This window comes from Salvelinus alpinus, chromosome 12 (assembly GCF_045679555.1).
Source record: "Salvelinus alpinus chromosome 12, SLU_Salpinus.1, whole genome shotgun sequence".
Classification (NCBI taxonomy): Eukaryota; Metazoa; Chordata; class Actinopteri; order Salmoniformes; family Salmonidae; genus Salvelinus; species Salvelinus alpinus.
Genome location: NC_092097.1, coordinates 22,326,079 through 22,338,210, shown reverse-complemented (window position 1 = coordinate 22,338,210; position 12,132 = coordinate 22,326,079). Strand labels below are relative to the sequence as shown.

At 41.4% G+C, this 12,132-nt stretch overlaps 1 protein-coding gene across 2 annotated transcripts in view; it reads left to right on the top strand.

The window, feature by feature from the left end:
* Positions 1-12,132, top strand: part of igsf21a (immunoglobin superfamily, member 21a) — a 283,782-nt gene that overhangs the window by 186,201 nt on the left and 85,449 nt on the right. For both annotated transcript variants that reach the window (XM_071335394.1, XM_071335393.1), the window contains exon 4: positions 2,784-2,902. In XM_071335394.1, coding sequence (XP_071191495.1) covers positions 2,784-2,902 — 119 coding nt within the window. The remainder of the gene's footprint in view (positions 1-2,783; positions 2,903-12,132) is intronic.

Genomic DNA, 12,132 nt, shown 5'->3' with positions numbered 1-12,132 from the left:
ACAATCATAACATCAATCATATACTGTCAACTGTAATTATCAAATAGTAAAATCTTAATCTAGCAAACACTTAATAAAATACAATGTTAATGTGACTGCCACTGAGGTTCTATCAGTCAGCATCTGCAGCCGTGACCCAATGGGGACTCTTCAAAGTGACTGTGGACATGTTCTCTATATGGGCTGGGGGTGGGAAGGGTGCATCATTGCCCCACACAGGGTTGACTGTTCACCAACAGAATGATCACCTCTTACCCTCCACACTCTTACACACTACACACACACACACTCCCCACTGCTGAACTCATTAGAGTTCCGGCGCTCTGGTTGCTCTGCCGTTGTTCCAACAGAGGTCTCCACCTGAAACAGCCGGGCAGGAAGGGCAATTGTTCCCGTTTTGTGGAAATAAATCACAGGGCCTTAATGCTACTGGTAGTGTCTCACTTTGATTATCGCTGTTGACACATTAGTTGGGAACAGAATACAGATTGAGCTTACGAGGCCGTTCAAAAATGGTCGTATCGTATCTGCTGGCTGGCTGAATAATTCAAATCAAATCAAATATATTTATATAGCCCTTCTTACATCAGCTGATATCTCAAAGTGCTGTACAGAAACCCAGCCTAACACCCCAAACAGCAAGCAGTGCAGGTGTAGAAGCATGGATGCTAGGAAAAACTCCCTAGAAAGGCCAAAACCTAGGAAGAAACCTAGAGAGGAACCAGGCTATGAGGGGTGGCTAGTCCTCTTCTGGCTGTGCCGGGTGGAGATTATAACAGAACATGGCCAAGATGTTCAAATGTTCATAAATTACCAGCATGGTCAAATAATAATAATCACAGTAGTTGTCGAGGGTGCAGCAAGTCAGCACCTCAGGAGTAAATGTCAGTTGGCTTTTCATAGCCGATCATTAAGAGTATCTCTACCGCTCCTGCAGTGTCTAGAGAGTTGAAAACAGCAGGTCTGGGACAGGTAGCACGTCCGGTGAACAGGTCAGGGTTCCATAGCCGCAGGCAGAATAGTTGAAACTGGAGAAGCAGCACGGCCAGGTGGACTGGGGACAGCAAGGAGTCATCATGCCAGGTAGTCCTGAGGCATGGTCCTAGGGCTCAGGTCCTCCGAGAGAGAGAGAGAAAGAGAGAATTAGAGAGAGCATACTTAAATTCACACAGGACACCGGATAAGACAGGAGAAGTACTCCAGATATAACAAACTGACCCTAGCCCCCCGACACATAAACTACTGCAGTATAAATACTGGAGGCTGAGACAGGAGGGGTCAGGAGACACTGTGGCCCCATCCGATAATATCCCCGGACAGGGCCAAACAGGAAGGATATAACCCCACCCACTTTGCCAAAGCACAGCCCCCACACCACTAGAGGGATATCTTCAACCACCAACTTACAATCCTGAGACAAGGCCGAGTATAGCCCACAAAGATCTCCGCCACGGCACAACCCAAGGGGGGGGGCGCCAACCCAGACAGGAAGATCACGTCAGTGACTCAACCCAGTCAAGTGACGCACCCCTCCTAGGGACGGCATGAAAGATCACCAGTAAGCCAGTGACTCAGCCCCTGTAATAGGGTTAGAGGCAGAGAATCCCAGTGGAGAGAGGGGAACCGGCCAGGCAGAGACAGCAAGGGCGGTTCGTTACTCCAGCGCCTTTCCGTTCATCTTCACACTCCTGGGCCAGACTACACTCAATCATATGACCCACTGAAGAGATGAGTCTTCAGTAAAGACTTAAAGGTTGAGACCGAGTCTGCGTCTCTCACATGGGTAGGCAGACCATTCCATAAAAATGGAGCTCTATAGGAGAAAGCCCTGCCTCCAGCTGTTTGCTTAGAAATTCTAGGGACAATTAGGAGGCCTGCGTCTTGTGACCGTAGCGTACGTGTAGGTATGTACGGCAGGACCAAATCGGAAAGATAGGTAGGAGCAAGCCCATGTAATGCTTTGTAGGTTAGCAGTAAAACCTTGAAATCAGTCCTTGCCTTAACAGGAAGCCAGTGTAGGGAGGCTAGCACTGGAGTAATATGATCACATTTTGGGGTTCTAGTCAGGATTCTAGCAGCCGTATTTAGCACTAACTGAAGTTTATTTAGTGCTTTATCCGGGTAGCCGGAAAGTAGAGCATTGCAGTAGTCTAACCTAGAAGTAACAAAAGCATGGATGAATTTTTCTGCATCATTTTTGGACAGAAAGTTTCTGATTTTTGCAATGTTACGTAGATGGGAAAAAGCTGTCCTTGAAACAGTCTTGATATGTTTGTCAAAAGAGAGATCAGGGTCCAGAGTATTGCCGAGGTCCTTCAGTTTTATTTGAGACGACTGTACAACCATCAATATTAATTGTCAGATTCAACAGAAGATCTCTTTGTTTCTTGGGACCTAGAACAAGCATCTCTGTTTTGTCCGAGTTTAAAAGTATAAAGTTTGCAGCCATCCACTTCCTTATGTCTGAAACACAGGCTTCTAGCTTCTAATTGTTTGGTTTCATTTGTTTCTCCACACAAACATGGAGGCTTTACTCCTGAAAAATAATGAGGTTTTGGTAAAATTATTTATTCCTGAATTCAAACAAATTGAGTATTCTGAGTAGGTCTGCTGTTCACCTCCTTTCGACATCATTCAATAGGGACATTTGGAGGAAAAGCAGGAACACAATAAAGGACAGTGTCATGCAATTTGCAAGTGGATTGAATTATCTGAAAATTATATATTATGAAAAACTGTCTGTGTATTTCATTTTTAATCAAATGTTTGCCTCAACTCTGCAGGCTCCCGGAGGTACGGATCTCGGACAATGGACCGTATGAATGCCACGTGGGCATCTACGACCGAGCGACGAGAGAAAAGGTGGTCTTGGCATCGGGAAACGTCTTTCTCACCGTTATGTGTGAGTCATTTTTACTCTGTAGTCAGCCTGTGACTGTGAATATGCAAAAATGGCTAGCTCTGCTCTACTCTGACATCCTGCAACATGAATCAGTTCTATCTCTTGGGTGTTCTGCTGTCTTTCTAACGGGATTGACTTTAGATAGCTAGAAATGGAAGAAATCACACATTATATAAGATAAATGTAAAGGGAAAATACCTTAAAGCAGCAAAGAATTACAAGAAATCTACATTGGCACTCCTTGTGAGTGAAGGTAAGAGACAGCCATGATGATAGTGGGACTGCTAGAGGAATATCTAAGAGGTTCAAGAGTAGACAGAGGCAGTGTTTTTGGAGATTGTACTATATCATGCTGAAACACAATTTCACTCTCCCTTATTCAATCCCAAGTTCCATACGGCAAACATGACTGGAGCAACAACAACAAAAATACAAAAAAAGAACCTGAACCATTCCCCTCTCTAATGCCATCTAATGCTGCCTCTGAGACCACTACTAGACAGGGATTTGAACCAGTCTATATCTGTATAATTGCAAACCTACCCTATTTTGGAGAATTACTTGTTTCTTTGTTCCCATGTTTCTGCCAGTGACCTGAGGAGCTGCTACTCTCGCTCCCTCTTTGTCGTAATTGTTGGTGCAACTTTCTCTAATGACAGCTGGCTCACTTCTCTCTGTTGTTTGAAGTCCAGCAGCAAGGCTTTTTATGTACAGTTTTATGTACAGCCTATCGCTAATTACCAACAGTAACATTTCTCCCAAAAACATGAGAGAGAGAAACACAAGGACATAATTAGTCCATTTGCTCATTTTGTTCCCTCACCGTATTGCCTGCCAATGGCTCTTGACATTAGGCTGCAGGTGTACCCAAAGACTAGTTTTGGTTCTCAGAGCTCCTCCGCTGACCTTCACTTTCCCATAATAACATAAAACCATACAATATACAAGAAATACCAAACCAGATGAACTCTTCAAAGACCTAAGCGAACAGAGCTTTATCAATGGGAGAGGATTCACCCAAGTTAACCCCTTAATCATTAAGGGGTGGTGGTCAAGATATAAGAATGATATAGCCAGGGGAAAGTGTGGGCACTCTCTCTCAGCTGGGTGTTAAATCTCCCCTGGTGGAGGAGAAGAAGAATGGCCTCTGGCATTGTGGCTAATTGCCGTCTAAGCTGAAACAGAATTATTCATAACCTATTAGTGTGCCAAGTTCACTGGGAAGTGAGAAAAAAAGGGAAAGGGAGAAAGAAAGAAAGAAAGAAAATGAGAGAAAAAAGTAAATTAATAGGAAGCAGTTTTTTTAAAGGGCTTCATAAATAAGAATTATAATTTTAATGAATCCCCTGCCAAGAAATTCAATCACTCAGTTTCAGAAGGCCAAACCTCGAACTCTTGGTACTTTTGCCACTCTCCTTCACTCAGGAAAGTTTATGTTCTTTACTTTTATCCTCAACTGTTTCAATTCACAATGGTTTGGTGATGCATCAAGGCATGGGAGACTTTTGCCTTGAGGATTATTAAGGCAATGCTAGAGGATTATTTAGGCAATGCTATTATAATCAATGGTTATTGACAGTTATCCACTAAAACTATATCTCAAAGGTATGCTAAAGTAAACAAAAAACTTTTTCTTCTGATGTCTCTTTTCTCCATTGGAGTAAAATAGTTAACTTCTTATGGCTGAAGGGGCAGTATTGAGTAGCTTGGATGAAAGGTGCACAGAGGTGCCCAGAGTAAACGGCCTGCTCCTATGTCATAGTTGCTAATATATGCATATTATTATTAGTATTTGATAGAAAACACTCGGAAGTTTCTAAAACTGTTTGAATTATGTCTGTGAGTATAACAGAACTCATATGGCAGGCAAAAACCTGAGAAGTTCCACTTTCTGTTTGGATTTTTTCTGGGGGTGGCAGATTTTCAACCAAGCTCTCATTGAAATTACAGCGAGATTTGGATGAGTTTTCTCTTCCTACGGCTTCCACTAGATGTCAACAGTCAATAGAATTTTGTCTGATGACTCTAATGTGAAGGGGGGCCGAAGGAGACAGGAATGAGTAATCATTGCCATGAGGTGCCCACGCATTGAACTGTGCCCACGCATGTGAGAGGGAGCTCCGTTCCATCGGTTAACTGAAGTCAATGTAATTCTCCGGTTGGAACGTTATTCAAGATGTATGTTAACAACATTCTAAAGATTGATTCAGTACATCGTTTGACATGTTTCTACTGACTGTTACGGAACTTTTGGACATTTCGTCACGTTATAGTGGATGCGCTTTGTGACTTTGGTTAGCGCGTTTGGTAAACAATTCCAAAGTAGCTAATTGGACATAAATAACGGACATTATCGAACAGATCAAGCATTTATTGTGGACCTGGGATTCCTAGGACTGCATTCTGATGAAGTTCATCAAAGGTAAGGAAACATTTATCATGTATTTTCTGGTTTCTGTTGAGTCCAACATGGCGGCTAATTTGGCTATTGTTCTGAGCTCCGTCTCAGATTATTGCATGGTTTATTTTTCCGTAAAGTTTTTTTTTAAATCTGACACAGCGGTTGCCTTAAGGAGAGGTATATCTATAATTCCATGTGTATAACTTGTATTATCATCTACATTTATGATGTGTATTTCTATTGAAACGATGTGGCTATGCAAAATCACTTGATGTTTTTGGAACTAGTTAATGTAACGCGCCAATGTAAACTCAGATTTTTTTATATAAATATAAACTTTATCAAACAAAACATGCATGTATTGTGTAACATGAAGTCCTATGAGTGTCATCTGATGAAGATAATCAAAGGTTAGTGATTCATTTTATCTCTATTTCTGCTTTTTGTGAAAGCTATCTTTCGCTGGAAAAATGGCTGTGCTTATTGTGGTTTTGTGGTGACCTAACATAATCATTTGTAGTGCTTTCGCTGAAAAGCATATTTGAAATCGGACACTTTGGTGGGATTAACAACAAGATTACCTTTAAGATGATATAAGACACATGAATGTCTGAGGAATTTTAATTATGAGATTTCTGTTGTTTGAATTTGGCGCCCTGCACTGTCACTGGCTGTTGTCATATCATCCCGGTGACGTGATTGCAGCCATAAGAAGTTTTAACGGGTTAGAGAGTGCTGGAGAAAACATTTGAGTCATCTTATGGTTAAAGCAATGTTGAAAAAACATATACATTTGACAGGGCATGTCCAACCATTATGAAATATCAGAAAATTAACATAATATCCTATTCACCAGTTCATCTGTAGTTTAACATGGCCATGCAGTTACTTCTACATGCTTTGATCTCACAAACGTATTGTAGGGTGACAATGCATCATATTCATTGCTACAGCTGCTTCCTCTTTGTCCTCTTTACTGGTTAGCTAGTGCTCTGTCACATGCAGTATTGGGCATAAAGATTTGATTCAGTGCATGTGTTTCACACATCTCTCTACTGAACATTTTAACACTAATACAAGTGATCTTAAAACAATCACTAGTTCAATTTTAGCTCACTTGAGCAAATGATGACATCAATTAAATCCAAGAGCTGTGTTTTGAAATGGAAATCAGAGAACCCTTGTAGATCTTAAACTGTGTGACCTCTTCAGTCATTTTGAATTAATTTTGTCCATATTTGAATAACTAATGAATCATGAGGTATAGAACAGTCATTTAGTAGACATGTGAAATGAAAGGGAAGTTTCAGATACAGTGATTGGGTTGGTTTTGATGTTTTCACAGCACCCGAGGTGCAGTTACTGACTGCTACTAACCACAAAAGATTAAGGAATTTAATTTTACTAGAGTTCCAGCGACATATCAATCTCCTGTAAATCGCATGCAAAGGTCATAATTCCTGACATTGCTAAATGAAAAAAATCAATAGCTCTTTTCCCAATGGTAGAAATAGAGTCATTATTTGTTATTACCTCTGTGACATTTCAAATATTAGGATTAGTAATTTATATCTTAGAGATCAGACTGACCTTGGCTCGGCATGGCAATGCCGCTATTGTTTATCCAGTATGTGCATGTGGTTGTCCGGCACCTCAGAGGAACCTTGAGAGCCATATCAAGACAACTGTCTATTGATCTCCAGTGTTTCAAGTGTCGGTTCTAAAACACATCAGCTGACTGAATGTCAGGCTTAGATTCACCTTCTTGATGAAGAGCATCTCAGGCGACACGCTCTGCGTTTAAACGGCATGTCAAGTAATCCCTTGTTGTAACCTTTGCAGGGCACAAAAATGCAATTTAGAGGATACCCTTCATGAGGCAGCAGGGCTGTTATTTACAGTTGAAGTCGGAAGTTTACATACACTTAGGTTGGAGTCATCAAAACTAGTTTACCAACCACTCCATACATTTCTTGTTAACAAACTATAGTTTTGGCAAGTCGGTTAGGACATCTACTTTGTGCATGACACAACTAATTTTTCCAACAATTGTTTACAGACATATTATTTCACTTATAATTCACTGTATCACAATTCCAGTGGGACAGAATTTTACATACACTAAGTTGACTGTGCTTTTAAACAGCTTGGAAAATTCCAGAAAATGATGTCATGGATTTAGAAGCTTTCCAAACACCTGAAAGTACCACGTTCATCTGTACAAACAATAGTACACAAGTAAAAACATCATGGGACCGCAGTTGTCATACCGCTCATGAAGGAGACGCGTTCTGTCTCCTAGAGATGAAGGTACTTTGGTGCGAAAAGTGCAAATCAATCCCAGAACAACAGCAAAGGACCTTGTGAAGATGCTGGAGGAAATAGGTACAAAAGTATCTATATCCACAGTCAAACGTGTCCTATATCGACATAACCTGAAAGCCCGCTCAGCAAGGAAGAAGCCACTGCTCCAAAACCGCCATAAAAAAGCCAGGCTACAGTTTGCAACTGCACATGGGGACAAAGATCGTACGTTTTGGAGAAATGTCCTCTGGTCTGATGAAACAATAGAACTGTTTGGCCATAATGACCATCGTTATATTTGGAGGGAAAATGGGGATGCTTGCAAGCCGATGAACACCATCCCAACTGTGAATAATGGGGGTGGCAGCATCATGTTGTGGGGGTGCTTTGCTGCAGAACGTTCTGGTGCACTTCACAAAATAGATGGCATCATGAGGTAGGACAATTATGCGGAGACATTGAGGCAAAATCTCCAGACATCAGTCAGGAAGTTAAAGCTTGGTTGCAAATGGGTCTTGCAAATGGGCAGTGACCCCAAGCATACTTCCAAAGTTGTGGCAAAATGGCTTAAGGACAACAAAGTCAAGGTATTGGAGTGGCCATCACAAAGCCCTGACCTCAATCCTATGGAAAATGTGTGGGCAGAACTGAAAAAGCGTGTGCGAGCAAGGAGGCCTACAAACCTGACTCAGTGTCAGGAGGAATGGGCGAAAATTCACCCAAGTTATTGTGGGAAGCTTGTGGAAGGCTACCCGAAACGTTTGACTCAAGTTAAACAATTTAAAGGCAATGCTTCCGAATACTAATTGAGTGTATGTAAACCTGTGAACCACTGAGAATGTGATGAAATAAAAGCTGAAATAAATCATTCTCTCTACTACTATTCTGACATTTCACATTCTTAAAATAAAGTGGTGATCCTACCCGACCGAAGACAGGGAAATTTTACTAGGATTAAATGTCAGGAATTGTATTTGGCTAAGGTGTATGCAAACTTCCGACTTCAACTGTATATACCCATGAACAGTGAGATGAGCTCTAAGGTGTATAGGACTAATTACTCTCTCATCCTATAAAACTGGGATACCTTCTTTAATTAAGCACTGTAATTAAGCACTATGTATATTTAGCTACTCGTTTATAAACGGCTTGGATTAATGACCTTCCAGTCATTCCCAAACACAGCAACGCCTGCAGACACAGCAGTAAGGGTTAAAGCTCACTGGTAGAATTGTCAAACATTTGCTTGTCGACAGTATTTAGCACCTCTGAACAGAGACTCGGTAATCAATCTCTTTTGTGTTCACATAGCAAAGACCATGGAAGTCGTCAGCCACTCAGCCTTGTTTAAATACTCCAAACCAGAAGGTGGCAGTAGCATTGTTTGGCAATGCATATCCGTGCATATTGCTTATGATCTAGATTCGAAGCCATCTACGATAATGTTGCTATTCTGTAGAAAGCCCTTGTTGATACTAGCCAGATGGTCACAGCCAGCCCAAAAACCAGCAACAAGGGGTGTCCCAGGACCGAGTTTGGGAAACCCTGCCATAGCCTACTTTGCATATGAAGTGTGACTGGCTCATCCATGGATGTACGGAGAAAAGGCCTTCTTTTTCCCTTTTATTTTCGGCTCCCTCAAGTGGGGGTTTGTATTCACTGATTGGCTCAAAGTCACTGACGAGCATCCGATTTTATAAGTATACTCTGTAGGTTCATTGCTATCGGGTTGACAAGCAGCAGGTACAGCTTTTGTTCTAGCAAGAGAAGGAACAGCCTCCTACTGTGATAAGTACCTATCGGCAGTCTATCGGCAGTGAGATTCTCGGTATGTTTCATGCTTTAGCGGTCAGAGTTTAGGGATGGGGGGCAGTGGGATTTTGATGGATGGCTATGATGCAGCTATTCCCCCTGTGCCCTGGGCTTGTTAGGAGATGAGAGAGCACCTCTATCCCATGCCTGATGTAAGGAAGGACTCGAACACAATGGGCTAATCATCATCCGCTCCTGAGAAAGACTCAGTTTATGCCAGATTCATCACATGCATTAGGAAGTGTATGCCACCACACTATGCATTAATGTGCCTAAGGTCACCAGCACACAGTGTCCTTGATGTATTTACCCATTACTGTCTCTCTGATCCACCCTCTTTCCCTCCATAATACATACTCCTCTCAACCCATTTAACTAATCATGTACCAATGTTGCTCGGGCTGTTTTGTCTGTATCATATTTTAATGAGTCACACTAATGCACACAAAAAAAATATCAAACTTTATTGTATTCAATAATAATAAAAACAAATGTGGAGGGTACACATACAGTAAAAACAAATTGGGGAAAAGAGACAGAATCTCAATTGGTGGGAATGAAATAGAATAAGTCACATCCACTAGATTCCTCAGAGTTCTAATTGATGAAAAGTAATCCTGGCAAGATCATATTACATTTTTGTTGACGAAATCTGTTGGTACAGTATCATCAGAAAGATTAGTGGTTTGGTTCATCAGGCTTGCTAACTCTGTACTATAGCTTAATTTACCCATATATAATTCACTATAATATTGTCTGGGTAAGTACATATGCCTCCTACCTACACAAATTACTCATCATGCAAAATACATGTGCAAGACTAGCCACCTCGTCTAGTTACCTGCCTCCATCTGCACCTTTGTGAAATTCAATATTTTGTCTATTTCCAACATGTACATCAATTATGCACTTTCATCTACAAATTCTCATACATCCCAAACAGTTTACCTAAATCCTTCAATGGATTCTTCCAGGTTAATTCTGAAATCCATCTATATAACACAATACACTGCAATGACCTTTACCCTGCCAGCTGCCGCACCTCAGATAGAGAATGTACTATCAGATACAGAGGTACCGTACTCTGAAATTCTTATCTTCACATTGCCAAAACCTCATCATCCCTCAATAACTTCAAGCGAAGACTGGGGGTCAGCCTGATGAACCAAACTACCCAATAATCCCCTCCATGTAGCATAACTCTCACACACACACACACATGCACACACACATAATTAAAAGTGTTTTTCTTGTTTTTCTTGTCTACTGAGTATATTATGTACAATTAAAATTAATACGATTTCTCTAGCTGATTGAACAAACTTGTTTTGTACTTATATTTGTGGTGTGGTTTTCATATAAGCCCTTTTGGGCTTCCAACCTCACCTCCACACCGTTTTCACCAGTTTGTTATCTGTACTGTTTTCTCTTTCACTCATTTTCTTTAGTGCGAATACATTTTACCTAAAGTTAAAAGATGTTATAGCGGGTGCAGCAAAATGCTTGTCTTACTAGCTCCTAACAGTGCAGTAAAATGTCAAAGAAGTACACAAATAATCAAAAAACTAAAATCAAGAAATCAAGAAATGTCAGAACGAATCAAATTAACAACCCAAATAGCTCTGCATCAGTAATCCAAATGCAATCTGTCCGTGCATTCAGTGCATTTGGAAAGTATTTAGACCCCTAGACTTTTTCCACATTTTGTTACCTCAGTGTTTTTTTTTTAATTGATTAAAATAATGACAAAGTGAAAACCAGTTTTCACTTTGTCATTATGGGGTATTGTGTGTTGATTGATGAGGGGAAAAAAAGATTTTATCCATTTTAGAATAAGGCTGTAACGGAACAAAATGTGGAAAAGGTCAAGGGGTCTGAATACTTTCCGAAGGCACTGTATACACCGAAAATATATATTAAATAGTGTTGATCGGTGTATACATGTCACGATCGTCTTGTGAAGAGAGAGAGGACCAAAACGCAGCATGTGAAAAATAAGACATCTTCTTTTTATTTTAAGAAGGAAAAACGAAACAAAACACTTTACAAACTAACAAAACAACAAACGACCGTGAAGCTACAAAACGAAAGTGCACACACAAGCTACTAACGTTTAGACATAGACAATTACCCACAACCAGCTAAAGCCTATGGCTGCCTTAAATATGGCTCCCAATCAGAGACAACAATAACCAGCTGTCTCTAATTGAGAACCAATTCAGGCAACCATAGACTTTCCTAGACACCTACACTGAACACTAAACCATCTACTCTACTTAACCCCCTAAACCATACAACACCCTAGACAATACAAAAACACATACTTCACCATGTCACACCCTGACCTAACTAAAATAATAATGAAAACAAAGATAACTAAGGCCAGGGTGTGACATAACCCCCCCCTTAAGGTGCGAACTCCGGACGCACCAGCATAAAGTCTAGGGGAGGGTCTGGGTGGGCCTCTGTCCACGGTGGCGGCTCTGGTACAGGTCGTCGGTCCCCACCCCACCATAGTCACTACCCGCTTTCATAGCCTCCTCCAAATGACCACCCTCCAACTTAACCCCACTGGATTAAGGGGCAGCACCGGACTAAGTGGCAGCACCGGACTAAGGGGGAGCACCGGACTAAGGGGCAGCACCAGGATAAGGGGCAGCACCGGGATAAGGGGCAGCACCGGGATAAGGGGCAGCACCGGGATAAGGGGCAG